Source organism: Diorhabda sublineata, chromosome X (genome assembly GCF_026230105.1).
Source record: "Diorhabda sublineata isolate icDioSubl1.1 chromosome X, icDioSubl1.1, whole genome shotgun sequence".
NCBI lineage: Eukaryota > Metazoa > Arthropoda > Insecta > Coleoptera > Chrysomelidae > Diorhabda > Diorhabda sublineata.
Genome location: NC_079485.1, coordinates 33,187,343 through 33,211,249, shown reverse-complemented (window position 1 = coordinate 33,211,249; position 23,907 = coordinate 33,187,343). Strand labels below are relative to the sequence as shown.

The 23,907-nt window shown below is 29.2% G+C and overlaps 1 protein-coding gene across 1 annotated transcript in view; it reads right to left on the bottom strand.

The window, feature by feature from the left end:
• Positions 1-7,342: 7,342 nt before the first annotated feature.
• Positions 7,343-23,907, bottom strand: part of LOC130451376 (protein trapped in endoderm-1-like) — a 53,749-nt gene continuing 37,184 nt past the window's right edge. Inside the window, exons 3-5 of the mRNA XM_056790354.1 lie at positions 14,661-14,763; positions 13,146-13,348; positions 7,343-10,659 (exon numbers count right to left, since the gene is read on the bottom strand). Of these exons, the coding sequence (XP_056646332.1) occupies positions 10,293-10,659; positions 13,146-13,348; positions 14,661-14,763 (673 nt within the window). The 3' untranslated portion in view covers positions 7,343-10,292. The remainder of the gene's footprint in view (positions 10,660-13,145; positions 13,349-14,660; positions 14,764-23,907) is intronic.

Here is a 23,907-nt window from a genome sequence, read left to right as displayed (position 1 = left end):
AAATTTGTCCATTGTATAAATGTTGTTAAAGATATTTCAACTATTGAAGATCAAAAAAAAAGTTTTATCATGTATATAAAAATGGACACAGAATAATTAATTCACTAAGTGCGAAATATTAGTGGCCAAAAATGTCAGAAGGCATAGAAAATTTTGTTAATAATTGTGCTATCAATAGAATAAATATGATAGAAATCCTCCAGTAATTAAGTTCAATTCAACCCCAACAGCAAGCAAACCATTGGATCATATATACATATTGATGTAGCAAATCATTCATATTTAACAATAATAGATGCTTTCTCACGTTATGGTCAAGCATATCCAATTTCAAGTATAACTGGTGTTTCTGTTGATGATAACCTACTAAATTATGTTATTCATCACGGCTTACCGCATAAAATAACAGTTGACAGTTACGAGGCCACCTTATCATGACAGCTGCACTAATAAGAGACTCTACGAGAAATGAAGTGATATCTTCATACTTTTGTAATGTTATATGTATATTCTTTGAGATTTATTGTATTTGCAGTATTGTCAGTCATGTCAATCTTATTAGTCTTGTCTTAAGTCTGTTCAGAATCCGTTCTTGATGTATTGTTTGTACTTTGTATATTTTTTAAAAACCGATCTTAGTTTTCATAACTTATAACTTGACTATTCAGAATTCAAAAATAATGACTCGCAAGATTTTTGTAAATTACATAAAATTGACTTGTATTATATCACTGCAAAAAAAATTAACACTAATTCACCAGTTTCATATCAGTTTAATTGAACATTTAAATAGTTTGAGAGAAACTAATAAAGATTTAACACCCGATACTCGTGAAATATTAAATTCTTTCGTATAATAATTGTATTTATTCTGTTACTCAATTTACACCTTACACCTCATTTTAGTTATAAAAATAAAAATCATTTTTTAAAAAGTTGTTTTAATAAACTACAAATTTATTTTCCTTTTAATTTAGATGATTATTTGGTAATATCTCATTAGATTCAGAATTGTAAAGAACCTTCCAAATTATTATACGAGAAAATTGGAAACAAAAATGCTGAATTAAATAAAAATAATTAATGAAAAAAATGAAAATGGTCCCTCAATTTAGATCATCATGTGATAATATTTCATTATATTCAAAATTACAAATAATAAATTTAGAGATAAAAAAATTACCTAAATTCCCTAACTTATATAGAGGAATTTATCATAAAAATATAATCAGAAAACCTAAAATTTATTTAAAAAATTGTTAAAAAAACGAAATGGGCAATACTGATAATACTAACATTTTACCAGAAGACCAAGACAGAAGACACACAAATTACACAAATAAATAACCTATTATTATCAATTAACTTAGGATTTTGTAAAGTTATATATACTAAACATACTTTTATATATTATATAGATTTGAGAGGAGTTAATAAGCAACAAAACAATATTTTCATAGTTTAAAAAATAGCTTAATTGAAGCAATAAATATTTTACAGCAAAAACAAGAACAAATAATTCAGGAAGTAAATGAGCAAATTTTTACATAAAAATTGAGATGATCATTATAATAAATCAATAACTCATATATTAGTGGAAAACAAAATAATAAATAATTTCATCACATTTTATAGTACAATTTCACAAATCAATCTGGTTTGCCGAAGTCTAATTACATTAATTTATAATATTGGAAATGGAATTACATTTTCCAAATCAAATACAATTCATAGTTCAGTAATTTCAAGTCAGGAAATTTTAGAATTGATAAAATATTCAAATACTATTTATGAAGAGGAACAAATCCCAAAATTCAATAGTATTCTGACATATCACCTCTTTCTGAGCTCTCAAGTAACTTTTTCCATATTAAAATCCCAAATCAATGAATTTCTCTATTTGTATCCTATTATCCAAAATAAAAAAATTTTACTTCCTTCACAACATTACTTGGACAGGACAAGCTATTTTAATAGAAGAGGAATGCACAATTTTAGAAGATAAATATTATTGCAAAGAAAAATTTAAATTGAAAGACAATTGTACTATAGAACTGTTAAATGGCCGCTTTCCTACAAGCTGTTTTGTTAATGATGTGAACCTCCAAGAAATTAGAATCGAACGAATGACTAATAATGAAATTTTAGTTATTACAAAACTTAGTAAATACATTGATATACAAATGTACTCCAGACCGTTATTCAAAAATAAGAAGAATAAGAAAAATTATCAGGATTACGGGGAATTGTAAAATTAGTAGAAAATGAAATATTTTCAACCAATACACAAATTAAAAAAGGAAAATCAATAATTTTGCCAAAATTATATTTCAAATTTTTAAATAGTCAAATATATAAGTCCCCAAATTTAAGTAAATTAGATTTTGAAAAACTTTAAGAAATTGATAAAATACTACTGTACAGCTGATAAAAGTCGCCACAGCTAGCTGCCTCGCCTGATAGATTAGTTTTTTGCGAGTATTTTGGAGGATGCTTAGAAGTGAAGTGTCCATATTTATTAAAAGATTTAACTGATATTCAGTTCATCACTGTACAAAAACAATGGAAAAACTTATTTGCAAACTGATCACCAATATTATTACCAGGTACAGATGCAAATTTTTGTTTCTACATTACATTACTATGATTTTGTTATTTGGTCCCCTAAAACGTTTTTCAAACAAAGAATTCTCCCAGATTTGGAGTTTTGGAGAAAAAATTCAGAAATTGCACTCAAATACCATTCTGAAGTAATAATGCCAGAGCTCTTGGATAAATTCTTTACAAAACAAATGGGTGCCGCAGAAGTGAGCCATTTTTGTTTTTGTAATGGAGTAGATGATGGTAGACCAATGATATTGTGTGATGATGTAGATTGTAAGATAAAATGGTTCCATTTTGACTGTGTAAATTTAAAAACAGTTTCCTTTGATCTATGGTATTGCAGTGATTGTTTAAAATAAGTTTTAATTTTGTTTTTGCAATGCAATTGAAATAAATAAACAATATTTAAAATTTGTGTAATCTATCATCTGATTTATAAGCAGTTAATACATAATAATTGACTATTTCCCATATAATAACGTTGGTATTAGTTAATGTCCTTATTTTATTGTTCAAGTTATAAAATAGCTTTGTTTATTATTGGAATTTTTCTTGACAATAAAGCATATTTTTTTTCTTTCTCTAACTTATTTAAATACTAAAATATAGTAACTAATTGAAAACTGGATATAAATGAGACATCAAAAAATATTCTAAAAGCATTTATTTCACATACCTTATTTTGATATTCAAACCGAAAACACAAACAAACTTGTTATTAACGAATATTAGTTGTCTATTTTTCCCAATATTATGTTGATACTGCAAAACGGTATGTCTCAGGATTTCTTATTTCTAAAAAACGAGAAGGTGCTTTTTTTAAGGATTCCTCTCTACTCAGTCTGTATCCCGTTCTTTCTGCAGCACTTTCCACCACCATATTGTAGAAAATAAACAAATCAATTAATGTACTTATTTTAAATATATTACTTAAAGAGGTACAATCGGAGGAGAAAGATTCACAGTGCACAGCACGTTGTAATAATCATATCTAACAAATCGTGTTCCTCATACTTTTTTGTTAACATACTTATTGAAATTGTACAATGCCTAATATTAAATTTAATTTTTATTAAACCAATTACCAATATGTATTCTTACATGTGCTAATTGGCGTGTTTCCTCAATATCTATAGGATGCAATTGATTTTTGCCCTTTGTAAATGCTGGTGTCACTAGCTTGGCTTTATTAAAAAACCTTTGTCAGCCAATACAATATCCCCTGGTATAATATATTTCAAAAAATCAGAATTTTCAACAATTTGTTTGTCAGAAGCCCTCCCTCCCCATGCATTACTTATAAAACTTATTACACCCTGAGGTGTAATTCCGATCAAAAATTTTATAGTATGGTGATACTTATAATTTGACCAACACTGTTGTTGTGTTAGCATTAACAATGAAAATTTCAAAACAATCCACAATGACTGTTGTTTTGTCGTGAAAAACTTCTTCAAAGCAAGCTGGAACATTTTTTCGAATAGCTGATCTTTCAAGCCATATAATTAGTGATTTAAATATTTTGAACATAGTCTTGATAACATTTTCAAAACAAATGGAAGCGGTAGTTGGAGAAATTTTAAAATTGTATGCCAAATCTTTGAAATGATAATCTAATCGTAATTTTACAAGTGTTAGAATTACTTGATTAAAAGCACTTAATGCAGTACAACTTGTTATTTCAATATATTGCTTGATACTTTCAAATATTACTAAATAAACAATATTATACTCAAAACCAGTATAATATTCTTTGCATCATCCATCAAACCAAATGGCGAATTATCAATTTTTTTGTTAAATTTTTTGCACAGAAAAATTCAACTGTTCAAATTTAATAGCCAAATCATTCATTGTGAGATCAGTTTGAGTCTTTGACGATCCAACTCGTCTTCAGTCATTTCTTCAACTTCTTTAATTTCAGGTTGTTGCAGCTGTTAAGAACAATACATAATATAATCTACCAAAAACATTTCAATGAGTAAATTTTAATTCGCAAATATTCATTTTACTGAAAAATTGAAATAAATATTTTTCAGCAATTTAATAACTTACATTGGAAAATTGCAGTTCTCTTCTCCTCGTCAACCTCTCCTTTCTATCTATATCTGTTTGCTTCCTTGTAAAAACTTGACGTGTATGTTCCATACATTGTTATGACACCCAATCTGAATGATTTTCGTCCTCAAAAGCTGCTGGTTTTACTATAAATAAACACATCCTACATCCATAAAGCTAAATAAGAAATCATACATAATGATAAATATGTATACTAATAAAATAAACAAAGCTTACCTTGAACAAAATGCCTGCTACATACAGCCTGATATTTGATCTTTGATTCTGTTAAATCATCTCTCTTAATTGCTGCTAACCACAATTCTCTACGTTTTTCACTTAATTCATTTTTGTGTACCAAAAATTTGTTTTTTAAAACAGCTGGAACAGCAAAATAGCTTACTTGGTCTCGGTTTAAACGGCTCCCACAACCGACTACAATACAGGTTGTTGACATTTTGAAGTATTTTCGCTTCTGAAAACGTTAAACATATAAGTTAAACACTGCAGCTGATAACTTCCAGTTCAAGTGGAATTTTTAAGCCAGAAATTCCATTAAAATTTCACTTTAATTATAATATTGTATATATTTTAGTCAGTGTGTACTTACTAGTAAATATTTAATAATTCTTGATAGTCTAAAAACCACTAACAAAGAAAGAATGTTTTTATATAGACAACTGTTCCACATACTTATCCAGCTCAAAAGTTTTATGAAACTAAACTTTCTATTGTTTATTATAATATTATTCATTCTACAATGTATTAAATCACATATATTTGCCCTGGGAGGCCATATTGAATTTCATTTGACAGGTCACTGGATTGCCTAATTCAAAAAATACTCTATAGGGCTCAAGACTTACCAGTACAAGAGGCGCAAAGCTTCCAAAAGTCAAAAATGAGAATAACTATAATATCCTGTCAACTTCAACCTAAGGCCAACAGATCCAGCAAAGACTCATGATCTATTGGATTCCTTCATTACGTCTGACTTATCAAGTTCATATATGGTTGTTGAGTTCAACTATGAACTCTCTTTACATCATAATCCTGTGATTGGAACAATAAATACCGTACCAATAAATATCAAACAATTAACCATGCTCCACTCATTAAGAACCAACTGGGTTTTATACTGAAGTATAATTGATAGTTTTTAAGCTGAGCACAGCTTAAAAACTACGAATAAACTTTAAGAAAGCATGGAAAAACTAAATTCTAATACTACAAGAAGCTGCTAAATAAGCCACACCAATTCCAAATGAAAAAGAGAAAGCCCATATTTAGAACTCTGAATCCACTACAAGCAAACCCCCGCAAAATATTATTTTAACAAGTTTGATCCACTAAAAATTGTAAATCCAAGAAGTGAATATCATTCATAAATAGATTAATACGTCAGAATCCAACTAACAGAAATTAATACAAATATCTTTTATGCGATTTTAACTTCTAGATCGACGTATTAATCGAATGTTAATCGATTGAGTAAAAAATATAACAGGATGGACTGGCTTTGTTAATTATTTGGTCAATGGTATCACCTACTGGATTAGTGGCTTCAGACCAACAAGATATAGTACTTCATATTCTTATGATAGAGCCTTTAAGTCTGAATATAATATTTAAATCGAATTATTCCTACATGTAGTCTTCTGTGATTACACTATGGAGTGTAGAGAAGGAGTGACATCTCTTATGGACGGTACGTTTAAAATATGGTCTGAATTCTGTAGGGATAATACGTGGCGCTGATTGTACTATGGGATTGAGATCTGAAGTTAAACACTTACTGTATAAGAAATTATCAAAGTTGTGACTGACGTTTGATTATATTCATGTGAAAAGCTGTGTGCAATCCTTAATATCTTATTAGATTTTTATTTTTTATTAAGAACTTGATATATTTCTGTACCTGCTTGCATAAGCTAATTACCAATGATATTTTAACAAAACTATAATTATTATATTTGTTGCGGATAGAGTTCAATATTTTATTTCTATGAACCAAAATGTTTTATTTTCAATTATTTTATTATTCTTATTGATATTTTTATATGACTATAACTATTATATTAGTTGCTAATGAAGTTCAATATTTTATTTTCATGAACCGAAATATTTTTTTTATTATTGTATTATTTTTATTGATCTAATTATATTGCTATAATTATTATATTAGTTACGGATAAAATTCGATATTTTATTTTAAACAACCAAAAGGTTTTTTTTATACTATTTCATTATTGTTACCTGATTCTTCTTTTTTTCATATTAGAATATATGTATTATCTAAACCAAATAAATAGCTGAATAATAAAGTTAATTTAACGAGATTCTGTTTTGTTAATCGTTTCACTACTAATTTCATTATCACGGTGCATTATTTAAAGCATTACTATACAGTTCTTTTCAAATCAGCGCGTAAAATTAAAGCGAATACCCTCTATAATCAGCGCCACCTATTTACTCATCAAAAATCAGATCACATTTTTTAACCCAGAGACGTTACTCCTTCTCTACACTCCATAGATTACACAATGGTTCTTCTAATGATTAATTAACGTCAACCATGATTCGGTCACACCAATTCCAATTCCTTCTCCAATTAATTAAATTGAGAGGAGCTGCAAGTTGAAAATTATTCAAATTCGAGGGAGAGAGAAAGTGGTATAACTAAAATTCATATACTTTTATTTTAATTTTCACTGGTACAAAAATTGACACAACAAAAAAAAATGTTGGTAACTACAAATATATCACACTAGTTATAATAAATGTGATAGGATCACAAATTTCAACTGTCATATACAAAAAAACTGAACAAATATTGAAAAATTTGTGTTTATAAAAAAATTATAGTCACTAAATCAAGTGAACAATTTTGAATGCAAATATGGAAATCAACAAATGCTTGTTGAACTACATTATTATTAAACAAATTTAGACAAAATTTAAAAAATTTCAGCCGGGATTTCTTGGTTATTAAAATATTCTTACAAAGCTCAACACACCAATAACTATTTTGGTCTAGGGTTTTTTTACATCTAACTCAAAACTACAATGGTAAACATATATCATTTTGTCATTTCCTATTTTAAAAAAATACACTAAACTAAATATTTACATTGGAATACGTTGAAAAGACAGCATTTCATGTCATGATTTTACTTTCCAAATAACCTTTTGTTACAAGAGTATTCGTTCCATAATTTAAAATATGTATTCCCATTCTTGAAGGTCTACAACATTTTATAATTTCCATTTAAAGCAAAAGAGAGAAGCACCTAATTATGGCTAAGGAATATTGAATGTAAAACCGTATGTGTGAATACTACAGTGATACAATATTATCGTATACCATAAATGTAGGTATTTGGTTTTTCCTGGCAAAACAGACTAGCTAACTGTGAAGGCTTATGATTTTAAGATAGTCATGGCACAAATGATTAATTAACATCTGAAACAGTATCTTATTAATTTTCAGGTATATTATGCTATACTCTTGGATAAAACTAATACTAGGGACATAAGGCAATATCTTATAATAACAATAAGTTTACTTTGGGAGAAGTCTTGGCATACGCGATCTCTTTAATTTCTTAATTATCTCTCATAAACATATTGATCATACTTAGCAATCTAATAAATATTCTTGAATAACTAGTCACTATGAGCGATTTAAAGTTTCGTAAAAAACTGCCTAAGTAAAGATATAGAGTTTGTTTTAAATAGTGGTTTTAATCTCATATATACGTATAATTATCAGTCTATTGATTGTTATTTCCTAATGTTCATATTAATAAACTTGATTAATAATACAGCTACGTTAAGCTAATAAAAAGAGGAAATATTTACTTAAATAAAATAAATTACAAATTTGTCGCTGATCACCGATGTAAAATGTGTAGCCTGAATAAAGCTGATATTATCAATGGTATTGTAAATTATCCATCATTGGATGTGTTAAAATTAAAATATATAACAAAGTCTTTTCCACTTATAAATTCATCAAATGAAGAGAATTTAATAAGTGGAGTTAAGTACTCAAGAAAAAGTAAATAATATTTATTAATCTTCTACCAAGGTTTGAAAAAGAAAGAATCGTTTAATTACTTTTGCGTAAATATTTATCTTCATATTAATTTTTAAATTTTTTTTTATTACTGTTTCTAATAGCTTTTACACATTATGTTGTTTTCATCTGTGTTTTTATATTCTATTGAATGAGTAGGATTATTTATATCATATCAAACTTCCTTCTCTATATCAATTTGATTCAAATCAGAAATAAATGAATAAATAATAATTTGCGACCACAGGGTAAATGCTATTCTTACATTATGTCTTCTGCGTATGATAAAGGAAAAGGAAAGATAATTCATCTCACATCAAACTTTATGTAGATGCAAGTTGCACAGCAAACGTGGTCGTAGAACAAAAATGTTGAGCGATAGTTGCCACATGCACTAAAGCAGCCATTTTTGATTAAGTGAAGTTTCAATTGTTATCGAAATGTTACGTCATATTTTTGTCAAGTCAATGGATAAATCCTTACATATTTGGATTCCAGTATCCATAATAAATTATTATCGAAAACTTGGAAATGTACGGTAATTATATACCACACATCCAAATATTCAATTTCTATCAAGTTCTCTCTGTCCAAAACCAACATATCAAATATGATATTTAAAAATTTAAAACTATTCTAGTTATAATAAATAATAGCTTGCCTAATTTAGATTAGTCAAATGAGTATACATACTAATTTATAGCTGTAAGTGATACTATTAATATATCTTTAGTTTTTTCTTGTCCAATATTTAAAAAGAAACTGTAGTGAATAATAAAAAAATAAGAATAGAGTGAGATTCAAATGTGTAATTCATAAATATATTTGACTAACTCAAAATATCTTTTTATTCAATAATGAAATCAATCTTTTTCAAGCAATACTCGTAAGTTTCTTTATTTAATCTACTTTACTAAATTTACATTTACATAAATTTCAGTACCTTATCGCATATAATGACATCCAAATAAATTATATTGATCAAGTTATTTTTCATTGATTGCCAAAAAACAAATAAGGTAATAAGGTTAACATTTTCAATAGAATCAATCTTATTCCTATAGAAACGATTTCACTACCTGAATGAACGAGGCGTTTTTTATTACTTTCTGATTACAGGAAAATTAAACAAAAAGCAATAATGAAAATTGCAATCTGTCAGTTTGCATTGTGTACAAATAATATATTTTAGAGAACAATATTGATGATTATTACATTTTTACAATCAAACAACATTGAAATCTAAGATATGCAACAAAATAACATATTTAGATGTAAATGCACCAGTGTACTTCCTTACAATAACAATATCTTTCACTACTAATGTAGGTAGTTATCTTCAATTATATTTATGAAGATGTTTATCTTGTTTTCTGTTAGAAGTATGCTACTAGATGTTCATCATTTCTTTGGCCATGCTGAAACTTTTCCGTAAATAAATTGTACAAAACAAACATTTTTAAATATCTAAATAATAATACCAGTCTATTAGCATCTTATTTTGAAAAATAAATATGGAGTATCTGTATTGAATCGCTAAAAGGTTTATAGTTCAGGAATGTGTGACGCTGCCACTAGGTTTGTAGGTAACCGAATTTTTATCAAGCTTCAAGTTAGAATTATGTTTGGAATCAGAAAAAACTACACTAGATTTAACGATTCTGAATAATTTCGAATAAGCGGAACGATACTGTCTGTTGCTAGCTGCATAAATAAAAGGATTTATTACACTAGAAGCCCAAGTGGCTATAGATGCTAACACGTGGATTGTTGGAAACATGATAGTCACGTCATCCAAAACGTTTACTAACATCAGTGGCAAGAAGCATATTAGGAAGCAAAGGAATATAATGGCCATCAATTTTGTCAAGCGACTGTCATCTCGTTCTCGGCGGGAACTCCTCTTTTCTGTGATTGGGCTGAAAAATTAAATAATAATAATAAGTGATCTAGCGTAACCAGTACTATGACATATAATGAAGTAGTATTTAATCATGATTATAATAACTTTTAAATACAGGAATAATTTTGTACATTCAGGTGCACGTAATCATTTTTTTCTTCTGTATTCGTATGTATTTATACAATTATGAAAGTAGTAGTTTTTTATTGGGAACGTGGCAAGGAAACACCAAAGTGGACTAACTTCAATATATTATCCGAGCTTTCGAATACTTATGTATTCATTGTCTGGAACTGAAATTATGATCAAATACAATATAAGAAATATGTATAAATGTATAACAATAATAAAATTTCACTTACAATAATTAATTAAGACTACCGGTGATTTTTCATCTTATTAAAGCTTGTAAAAATTTTTAAACTCATAGAATTCAAAATTCAATATTCAAATTGACGTTGATAGAAATATTGATTAATTGAAATATTGATTCTGGTTACTATAGGAATTTTCTATTAATTTTTAATTGGTTAGATTATGAATGACGTTGAATTTTTATAGTTGGATAAGGATAAGTTTTAGTGAATGATGTTTAATATTGATCGGTAAATTTATGGATAACATTAAATTTCAATAGGTTAGGTCGTTATAAGTGAAGTTGAAATTTATAGGTTAAGTGAGGTTAGTTGGTTGTTAATGGCGTTGACCTTTCATAGAATTTGTTTTTTCAAAATCTAAAAGATATGCATAAATTACACTAAGGTTATTCAAATCAGTTTTCTTATTAATGCATTGATCATTTTGAGCAAAATATGTTGTTTCTAAAAATAAACGTTTTTTGTAGTTTTTTTCAGTTGTTAAAACTGGCAGATTCATAATTCATATTGTGTCCTTCGTGATAGACATGAGTCGCTAATGAACATTAATGAGGATATAATATGCTATCACTCTTCATTTATTTTCATTTTTGTAATCTAATTCTCGGTTTTGATAAAAACTATATATCAAATAATTGACAACACAATTCAAAGTGCACAAAGAAAAACAAAATTTTTAAATATTCCATTAATGAAACTCCAACCTTTTTCGTTGGTAATGTTTGTTCAATACGTTTTGTCGTTCGAAAGAAGGGCACGATTTTATGCTAATTTATGCATTCCATCTTTAATACATGCAACACAGTCAAAATACATTTCCACAGCTATTAATACCTCTTCATTCTATTCCAACCATTACTTTTTTCAAATGAGAGAACTGCTAAAAATCAAAGGAAGCAAGTCTGGTGAAAAGGAAGGACTTAACAATAATTTGTATTTTAATTTAATCTCACACCAATACTTATCGTCTTGTTTTGAGTAAGAAAAATGGTGGTAGACCCAATCTCATGTACAGTTTACAAGACACATAACGTTTCCAAAACGCTCCAAACAATGTTAAGAAATTCGCATACGAGTGTGCTTTTCTTCAGGTGTTACTGAATATGACAATATTTCTGTTTTATGACCAACATAATCTTCACACCGCTTAATAAGACACCTACGGCTTTTGCCAAAACGCTCTCAGTTAATCGACGATCAAGTATAATTATATCTTGTATTTTCGCTACTTTTTCTGGCCTTGATACCATTTTTTGATGTCTTTCATATATGTATGACCACTCTTACCAGCAACAAGCCCATCTATTATTTGAATTGCAGGCGAAGAGTCCTCATGCTTGATGTAACGCTTTCCAAAACTAAGAATTTAATTTTGAACACATTGTTTACACTTCCATTACACCAACAGTCTCAATTACACTGTTCAACACCCAGTTATCGGTTTCAACATAAACTAAAACTTTTCAACTTATATTTAACAATCTCAATATATTCAAATGCCCCATACAATAACTTGTTGGATACATTTTTCAACAATTTCACAATATCTTTATTTATTTCATTACTATGTTTGACAGCTCGGCAATACCCGATTTTTCTGTCTGAGCTTGATGCTCTTTAAAACAGACATTAACAGTCCTTAACAGATAGAACAATTTTTTCAATATTAATAAATAAATAGGGACAAGGGGCCTATTTCTTATAGCCCACTCTATAATTCAATAAACTAAGGAATAAATGTGAAATTTCCCACCGATGTAATTTTTCCTGCTGAAATTGTATTTCGCGGGGGGAGTTCATTAATAGGAAATTTAGTATTAACGTGTAAGTCAAGTTTTAATTTATCACCAATTCAATATATGAAGATTATAATTTGATTGTCAAAAGGCTCCAGAATTCTCAATCGAGTTAGAAATTTTATTACGTGATATTAATTTTTTTCCTTTTCACTTAGTATACGAATGAGGTGACCCAGGTGAGACATGTGTTCCATAAAGACGTAAAAGCATTATGAGAATACTACCACGAAGAATCTACAGCACCACCTCTTATTGAACGACAGAACATAGTGAACAGCCAATTACATAAAAGACTGTAACAATAAAGTAATACAACAGAATCTCACCGATGCGATCTAAGTTTTTTTCTCGATTTTCGAACGCTATAGTATATACATGAATAAGCTAGAATTATTACAACACATGGTAGAATAAATCCAATCAAAAATATGGTTTTTTTCGGAGATTTTCCATTTTTACTCAATATGGTACAGGAAAATGTAGAGGGATTTAAGCCTAGTTGTCCCCATATTCCTATCAGCGGTGGCATCTGCAACAAAAACAAATTTATCGTTATAAACTAACTTAAAAAATATACCACGAAAACGAATTTCAAAATAAACAGTATTATAATTAAATACTCAATAAATATGAAGAGCCATGTTCATACATTTCATCCGACTATATTTCTACATTCTACATGGCATAGAAAAATCTGAAATTCATTATTATTGCATATTTATTTGCTCTGATCTCGAGTGCAGTTGGGTTTACCTTATTGTGCTTGCTTTATACATGAAAAAAAATTCTGATACTGAAAAAGTTAGAGTAAATGGAAATGATTCCTAAAGAAGCCTATAAGAGATTCTTGCAGTAATGGATTCAACATTAAGATGCAATATTAGCTGATAATAATACTTTAAAAAAGATTTTGTTAGATTTCTACTTGGTTTCTGATCACACCTCGTACAATATACTCACTGATTTTATGTTAAAGTGTATATTTATACATCCTAGTATATTTTTAATATTCTTTATGTACAAAAAGTTTTTTTATATTAGTTATAGACTGAAATCGAAATATCTGTAAAAAAATCTAATTAATTTAAATACAGAGCAAAAGAGCTGAGTAGTAGTAGTTATTACTTAGGCATCACACTATCAAGCTATGGGGATGTAGAATCAGATGTAAAAAAACAAAACAGAAAGCCAATAGAGCAGGATGCCTCAATAATACAATATGGAGAAACATATTAGAACAGAAAATAAGACTAGAATTTACAAAGTTGTTATAAGACCAATAATGACATAAACAGCAGAAACGCGACCGGAGACGTCCAAAACACAAAGAATGCTGGAAACAGCTGAGATGAGAATACTGAGGAGAATCACGGGGAATACACTGAGAGATCGAGTAAGTAGCGACTACATTAGAACAACATGTAATGTGGAGAAGATTAACGAGTGGTTATTGACTAGAAAAAAAGAATAGAACAACCATATAAGTAGAATGACTGATGATACGGTCGTCAGAAGCAAAAGATCTATATCAATCAAGATGGTTTGTTTACTAAGAGTTGTTATGACTGAGAGGAATAGGAAAGTAATAAAAAAATGGATGCATCAAATACCTACGCTAAAAAAATTTGAATTGCCGATACACCTGAAATTCTAGAGCAAAAAATAATAATAAAAGAAGTCACCTTCAATTATATAGCCGATCAGAGTTATTTCAAATCTTCTATTGACGATATATATATATATATATATATATATATATATATATATATATATATATATATATATATATATATATATATATATATATATAAATAAATAAAATTTATCCAATCTATCCTTACCATAAGAAGGAACGCGATTCCCCAAATAAACAGTAGTTGGATCCATATAGATACTTTGGAATACAGTCGATTGTAGTATTGTTGGCAAGATATAAGCACGTATCTGTAAAAAAAGCCAAAGATATGCAACTGTATTATGAAAATAATCATAAAACCATCAATGAAAATATTCTTTCAAGCGATCATATAACTTCTGTTTCTCTCATCTGAAAAGAGTAGGTGAATTATAGGATTTTTTAGTCAAGGATGAAGTTTCGTGGAACATAATTTATAAATTCTTACGTAATGAAGCTAAATAATGTTGAAGTAGTGGTTATGAAGAAAAGTGTATAAAAATAAATCAGAGTTTTAAAGTTATTTATACTGTTTTAGGTATGCTCACAAAAATCTCACAATATAATGTGAAGTCTTAAGAATAATGAAGGCGTGTCCTTAGGTTAGATAAGTAAGCATACAAAACTTGAGAAAAATTTTATAGTAGGAATAAAGGGAAAAATTAATAATGTGTTGGACTTTCATTATATTTCACGCACTAAGAAATTTGTCAGGTATATATCGCCCAGGTTACTTCTACCTCACGCCAAAGTGCCTCTATAATCCGTGAAGGATGAGATAAACTTAGTAATCTTCACTGCCTAATGTCCCAGCGGAGTTCTACGGATGAAATATTAGAGATCTGTGGGGGCAAGGTGACCTACTTTTATAAGCAAAAGTCCCCATACCATTATTCGGACAGTGTGGTGCAGATGGATTACCACAAAAATTTGAGAATATCGTCTTTCATCACACAATCTCCTGGAATTATGTCATTTCATTCAAGGTTCCAGCCATTCGATAAATTTTGTGTCTTGGAGTGAGAGGAAGAAAAAAGTCAGAACTGTCCAAAACTTCTGGTTCAGCGATAAAAAATACGCATTTTTAATGGCCTGTCATACTTTTAAAACTAATGATCCTTGTGGACGTGAAGCAATCCTATAGAGCTAAAAACCAAAGTCGACGATCTTGGAGTGGAATTGTTCTTCTAATACGTCCTATTCCACAAGCTTAAGCACATCTTATACGGACTTCTTGATTCAATGTTTGACAACAATTCACTACCCTATATTACACTTCTGTTGAACCATGAAATGCGAATTTAATTTAGAAAACACAATTATCACGTCAATATTGTGTTATAAAAATTGACAAATAGAATAAAATGACGTTTATTACCAATCTGTAGAAAAACGTAAACTATAATATGGGAAATGTATGTGTGCCACTTTTTCGATTTAAACTTTTTATAGTAAAAATATATGTTGTTTGTTCTACTGTTACCAAAATATATGTGAAGGCGTAATCCCACTGGGGTAACATGTTGGAGTAAAGAGCACGCCACATATTGCGTTGTATTGTGCTTCCTCTTGTAGACATGCTAATATATCACAAGCAAAACACTGTCTCAAGTAATCTTAACAAAAGAGGCAACGTTAGTGTGTAGCATAATGTTACTACATAGTTGTGGAGGCTGCAAATTTGTTTATACCTTAAATAGAAAGAGGAAAAGAAGTACGCCGAGATGGTGAAGGAGAGAATTGTATATTGGTGGATAAAATTTCACTCGAATGTGTGAATGATTAAACGGAATTTGAATATTTATAGATTAAATATTTACATTTAATTTAATTTCCATTTACATTAAACATTTTATTTGAATATAAATAGTTAGTATGATTTTCTATGATATTAATAATGCAAAAAATTTAATACCAACTATTTTAGTGAACATAATTTAATTCATAAATATGAAATACACTTATGTAAAACAATTGTTGTCTCAAACTTTTTGATCGGATAGCCTCAACCAAAATGTCATTATTGCCATTTGATAGTTTCAACCCGAAATTTTTAAAACTGTTTGAAACTTTCGTTAATAATAATAAACTTCAGAAACATAAGCCTGAAATAAAACTTGGTTAAGTAACAAGGGCATATTTATTTCTATATAAAAGGAAAGTTTGAATTATCTCCAACATATGTATTTTTACTAATTTATGAATAAATTTTACAGCATTAAAATTGCGGCGACCATATTTCTATGTCTATGTAGACAATGATCAATAATGAAATAAGTTGATTATCAATTTAATAGGTTACTTTGACAATATATTGACCTCAAATGATGAAATAGTACTTTCAGTAGCATCTCAATACGAAACCAGTTTTTTATTGGTTAAAGTTGTAATGCTCCTAGTTTAAAAATATCCATAAAGCTGAACTTGATTCAACAAATCGTTTACAAAATGAAAGCTATCAAATTGTCTTTAAATGCCTTATAAAGCCGCCATCAATTCGGAAAACTCTAAACAAACATTTAATGAAATTGCTTCCTTTTTGACAAAGACACATAGTGAGCTTTTGATTATTTAGGGCTTCAAATACTAATTTGTTTATAGTTGATGAGTAAAGTCGCGACAATAATCATACAGGGTGTTGAAAAATTTTACTTCATGTTATGACAATAATAAATCTTATTATTAGCTGTTTCACTCCCGTCAAAAGTAATATATGAGTCGTCGTCGATAATGAGACTTTTAAGTTTTGATTTTTGTTTCATTTGTTACTTTTCAGGTCCTGATTTTCTTAATTTTTGAACTACCTTCTGTTCCTTTAGAATTATGCTTAAATATTTCTATTTATTTTGAATTCCAAGTTCTCCATTTTTCTTTAATCAAAGGTTCTCTCTTCTTTTTGAGTATTTTTTTGCTTTTTTATCTGATCTTGACTCTCTTTCAATCGAAATACCTGTCTCATTACGCCAACAAATATCGAAGTTATAAACATAAGTCCAAATGAAGTGTACCATCAATAATTTCGACTCTATTACTACATTTCTTCCAAAGTATTCAACTGTTTTCCAAGAAAATTGCAGCAAATTCTTGTACTACTAACAACTACAAAAATAACGTATTCTTATATAATTATTATTCTTTCCAACAATTATGTTTGTATAGATTTGGCCAACAAAACAGTACTCAATGATTTCATGTACGAAAAGTTAATAACTCACAGACTCATAACATCATCTGATTGTGAGTGTTTCCTTTTCTATTATTTGCATTCACCATCCTAATATTTTTGAAAAGAAATAAGCTCAAACAAAAGTCGAGGATAATCTATCTAGCTGTTCAATAGCTTTTATTCACAACTTTCTTGGCAGCAAAATAGTTCAGTCTGTGAAGACGATCAATTATCGAAACGCGCGTTATACAGTGTAATTGTGTTTTGATGTAGTAGTAGCAGTAAATAGTGTGTTCAATATGTAAATCTCCAACGGTTCCAAAAATTCCAACTTGATGAATGTTTCTTGCCAAATTTCACACCTGTTGATTTCGTGAAAGAAAATTTGTTCATGATGAACCAGAACTGTTTTCTTAACAAGAAAGTTGTGAACGGAAGCACTGCAAAGTTATCTTATATTCCATTTATCTAATTGCATCTGAGTGTTTCTATTTCAGATGAATCAATGTTACACTAAAGCTAGAGAACTTCAAAAATATAGATAATATGCAGTTTACAACAAGGTCTCTATCCATTGTACACCTTCGGATAGTCTCTGTTTTGCAATGTTGTACTGGTCTTGATAGAGTTATAAAGAGCTATGAAATCATCACAGACTTCAGGAGGATACGACATCAAAAACTATAATAATTTTAGTTTTTCTTTTGAACAAATATCGGATTTCTATTCTACTCTATACTATCAAGTTAATTTGATCCGTTCCTAATAAAGAAAAATAAACAAATAAAGAAGCGGATGTATATGAGCCTAGTGGGAATATAACAATAAATATATCTACGAAAAAGCCTGACAAGTGACTTGAAAACTAGCAACCAAGCTGGCGCAGAAATCGCTGGCTAAGGTAAGCGAATTTAAACCAATAGTGAAATTGTGAAAACTTTCAACATAAAAAGTGTAAGTGATTCTCACTAGACTTACAATAGGACATTGCAAATACAATGTTCTTCATGTAATTATTATATCGGCTGAAATTCGAGTAGAGAATACCCTCAAATCTAATTGCACTTCTGAACAAATTTTTTTGAAAAGAACTAATCCTCATAGCATATACGCATATTTTTTATATGAGCCAAATGTTAATTTTTGTCGATAGTATGATTAAACAACGTGTTAAAATCAAAAAGTTAACATCATTGAGATGAGATTAAATGAATAATTATAATCAACATTTATTCAGTATAATTATGAACAATATTTACAGTGAGAAAGTAAAAGTCCACATATCTATTTACTAACTATGGTTTATAATTAGAGTTACATATCTGAAAACACAGAAGTAGAAAACAGCATTCATGATATTTGCCAAATATGAATTTGTTTTAATATGAACAATAACAATGATAATCGATCTTTGTATTATCTCATTCTCCACTATAACTTACTCCTATGTGTCTCCCTGAATCCTTGAGTATCCCATATCTTCATGTTTTTCTTGTTTTCTAATAATTTATTTTTATCTCATAAATATTTTAACATTTTTTTTTCAACACTGCACTGTAATTTGTTTGTTTGTATTGTTTTTATGTGTGTATTGTTAGAAACAATAAATTACACATCTAATTTATACATCTTATCTAGCTAAACGAATAAACAAGGCTAGACAACAACAAAGCGAAAGTTTTAACAAGATAATATTTTTAATAATATAAAAACAAAATAATTTGTTTCCAAAGACTGAAATGAAGCGACATAAAAACCTTTATGTTTTGTAAGATTATAGATAAAACAACAGACGCCTCATATCCTGGAATCTATTGATGAAATGAAAACATACGTACATACATACTAAGTCACAAGTACTGAAGAATTATCGTGGAAACGTAATAATCGTTAACTGTAACAGAAGAAATATAGGGAAAATAAATTCATTAAACTTATGATTGTGAATTTAAATCGAATCTATCCTCCCAATAAATAATCAGTTTTATTATTTATTTCTACAAAGAACAGAATCTTTACCATTGAATAAGGTCGATTGATGGCCTTAAAACAAAATTTATTTCCTTTATACCTACAGGGTTTGAGTTGGTATGGTTTTCGATGTAATATTTGAAAGAATGTTAGATGAAAATGTTAGACGCACTTCATATATAGAGGAAATTTCATATTATCAGCGATTACGGCTTGAAATACTTGACTGATATTTTGCAATGGGAACTGAAGATGGCGTCAGAGAGCGTCTGTTGGTAATACTTCTTAATTTTACAGGAATAATGGTGTTTATTTCAAGTCGATAGGATTAGCATTAACAAACTGGTCTGTTTGACAAAATGCTACTAGCTAGAGTAACTTGTCGTTATTTTGACGACAAATAGTTAATTTGTTGATAATAATTGAGCAGGGTATTTCGTGATCCATCAGATAGCTTGCCCCAAGTAGATTACCATGCAATGGATAGTCATTTTGCCCAAAATAACGATTTTATGACAATTGAAATCCGATGCATAAAAGCAACAAGATAATAAATTGAAATTGTATATCAGTTATTTTCAAGTTGATAGGAAAAGTAATTCTCAGTTTGCACTTTTGTTAGATCTTCTCACTTTTTTTATTTCTTTTTATATCTCATACGAAGCAAAACTAGATCCATCATCAGAGAAGTCGAGTGGATTGTCTTCAATAGCACCACTACTACTACTATACTTGCTTACAATACCACTTCCCAGCTTTTCAATTATGTGTGACATTTGATGACTCATATATTATGGAGAATTTCTACACGACATCTTTTCGCTGCAGCAGCTTATTCAGGATTGATAGACTTGGAACCTGGCTGCCGACACTGCTGATAATATGAAGTAAAATACCTTTTCTGAGTTTTAACTTCCACCCATTATCTTCCACTTATAAGTGTCCATATAAGATACAAATCTCTTTTAATATGTAATAATATATATCTCATATTACTGTATAAAAGTACGAAAAGTTTTCTCGTTTTTTCAAATTAATTTTGATTAGAAGACAATTGAATTTAACCACAGGAGCCCTTTTAATTTAGTCTGTGTGATATTATAACTGAAAATACCACTATATGAAGTACCTTAATTAATTAAAAATTAACTTACCTTGAAATGGAGACAGATTTGTTCATTTTATTGACTCTATTCATTGCATTAAACCCCTGTTTCCGTAATTTCTCTCCTTTTGGCATTCCAATGAATACTTTACTTGGTGTATTTATTGTCGTATTTGTACATATCGGTACTGGTACAATACAATATTTTTATTGAATATTTTGACATTTCAAAAAACACATACAACAGCGAAGGCGTAATAATAATACATTCAACATGGAATTAATTCTCTAGTCATGCTATCGACGTTGGTGAAGTAGCTTACCGGCCGAGCCGCTACAAGGGAAACGAGTGGAGCGACGTATTTATTCGAATTTTGAGAATTAAATATTACGTACTTGTAAATGCTTGAATGCCCAAATATGTTGCTAAATTTAAGTTATAAAGTGCCCTTTTCTATAAAATAATAATCCAAATATTGTTTCCAAGCTTATTACACGAATCCAAGAGCAGTGCTGGTAGAATTATGTATTTGAGGATGTTTTTTGGAGGGACAATTTCAAAAAATTGGGATTATCACATAAGGAAATTTCCAGTGAAAGAAAGTTTCAAGCCATAAATGTAGTATGTATGCCTTACTTATTGTTTCATAACTATTTCTCTTGAAACGTTTACATTTTTGACCAGGAGCCAGTGACCAATTTCATGTGGTCATTTCAGAACTTACGAAACTTTCTACAGTAAATCCTCTATACTTACTGAAAATGAAAAGCCACTTATATACACATATATACATATGTATTTCTATCTGTATTCATTGAGGATCACGGCGACCGATATGATTGTGCACACGAAGATGAAGACTATTAAACAAGTTAATAATTCCTCATACGTAAATTTTGTATATTTTATTTAGTATGATAAAATTTTTCTTAAATTGTATATATTCAACTTCTATATATTTTACTCTCTTTCTTACTAATCCACAGGTTTCCATATTACGTCTTACTTGCACTCTCACGGACACGTTACTCGCTCTAGCTTACTATTGATGATGAAATTTTTTTCTGGCATTCTATGTTATTAATTGTTTATTTATTTTATTTCTTCTGTTAAAATTTGAAGACTGATGAAATGACAAAATGAATTTTTTTATAAATATTTATAGCGTACTGTCAACAATTAAGAGAGATGTAAATGCTCCGGCAAAAATTCCAAGACAAAATACTGTTGAAAGAAAGTGGCTTTTCATTTTAAGTAGGTATAGAGGATTTACTGTAGAAAGTTTCGTGACTTTTTAAATGACCACCCAAAATTGGTCACTGGCTCTTCCTCTATCTATTTATACTACTACTTTAGTTCTTCCTATGGTTACGTCAGGTGACTAGGTTATTGTAATATTCAATATCTTTACGTTTCCAATTTTAAAACCAACTTGTATTTTCAAAAGCACAATTAATTAAGATTCTCTTCTAAGTTGTTTTTAATAGCCGCCATTTAAGATTGCAATTATTAACGTCATCATATTATACATTATTCATCCATGCCAAAAATATTCGCAGCATAAAGCATAAGTGATGACTAACTATAAGTAACGGTTAATACAATTAGATTGACAATAATATCAACGTTGACCCGACACTTGACTCTTGAACTTATTAATTGCAATGGCCTTCTTCACTAATGTCATATCTCAATCTTTTTATAAGAATCTACTAAAAGAAAACAACTCGAGTTGAGAAATGTATATCGGAATTGATTCATTTGGTGATGTGACATATTCAAAGAATTGAATAAAAACACTGATTAACTCATTGTTTCATCATTCACACTAGTACCACTGATAAAGCTACTGATTAGAAATTACTATAGATATTAGTGTGTTTTTAAGATTAAATTGATGAAGATTATTGTACCATGAAGCATAGTTATAAATAAGAAATTTAATTAGATATTAAGATTCCATAGGCGTTGATACGAGTTTTCGTTCAGGGTTAACTCACATTTCCTTCATAGTACAAGATTTCGTGGGAAAAAATCTAGTACCTAATAGATTGATTGAAAATGATAATACTGTGTGTGTGTTAAAGAAAATGGCTTGGAAGCAAGTCCATCAGCCACAGAATTTTTCAATGATACTATGTACTTAAATATTATTATTAATTTTAATATCCTTGATAAAATTTACTAATAGATCTAAAGTTTGTCGGTTATCTATGCTTAAAAAATGTGTGAGGTTTAGAGGTAGAGAGTAGTTTTGTTTAACAAGTAACTACAACAAATTGTTTGTTTTATTAATGTGATTGCTGCATCCAAAAAAATGTGGTTGAGATCAGCACAAGAATTATCATCGCAGGTACAGACCAGTGGTGTTGTCGAGCCGGAACGCCGTTCCGGTACTTCCTTTTTGGACAGGCACGCGTTCCGGAACTAAAGATGATTTCTGATAACGACAATTGGCTGACGTATTAAAAAAAATGAAAAGAATTGATGATTTTTTTTTCTAATTTTTGACGACTTTTTATATGTATTATTATAAACAAGGGTTTGAACCGAACCCGAACCGGAACAAACCGGCTTGTTTTTCCGAACCATTTTCCGGAGTCTGGAACGTTTTTTTTCTGCTGAACCAGAACTCGAACCGAACCGAAACAAATACGTGAACCGTTTTTTGAACCGGTTCAACGGGAATTAAACTTTATTTATAATATACATCAGAAGAAAAAAATATAAAATTTTAAAAAAGTAAAGATTTCATACATAAATTTTAATGCAAGCGGACCACGGACCGAACGTTACTCATCCCTGGTATAGTTTATTGCCATACCCAGAAGGGCCTGCGGCTAATGCTAAGAATTTTTATTACACATTTGTTGTGAACTAGAGATTCCAGATGTTGGTTTCCAGTATTAGTAGATGTTCTAAACTTTATTAGTTTATTACAGTGATGCTAAGAAAAACGCCGACAAACGTACCGATTTTGAAATTTCTGAAATGTACATTGCTGGGAAATTCCCATCTTTGTAGTTTTTACATTTCTCACCCTTAGTGAAAGAATTTGAGTATTTGAAAACATTTTTTTAATCAGTGTCAAACCATCTTTGCGACAGCACATTTATAGAGAGTTAAAGTTTTAGTTAGTGAATAAGTGCCACACAAAACTATTGTATGCA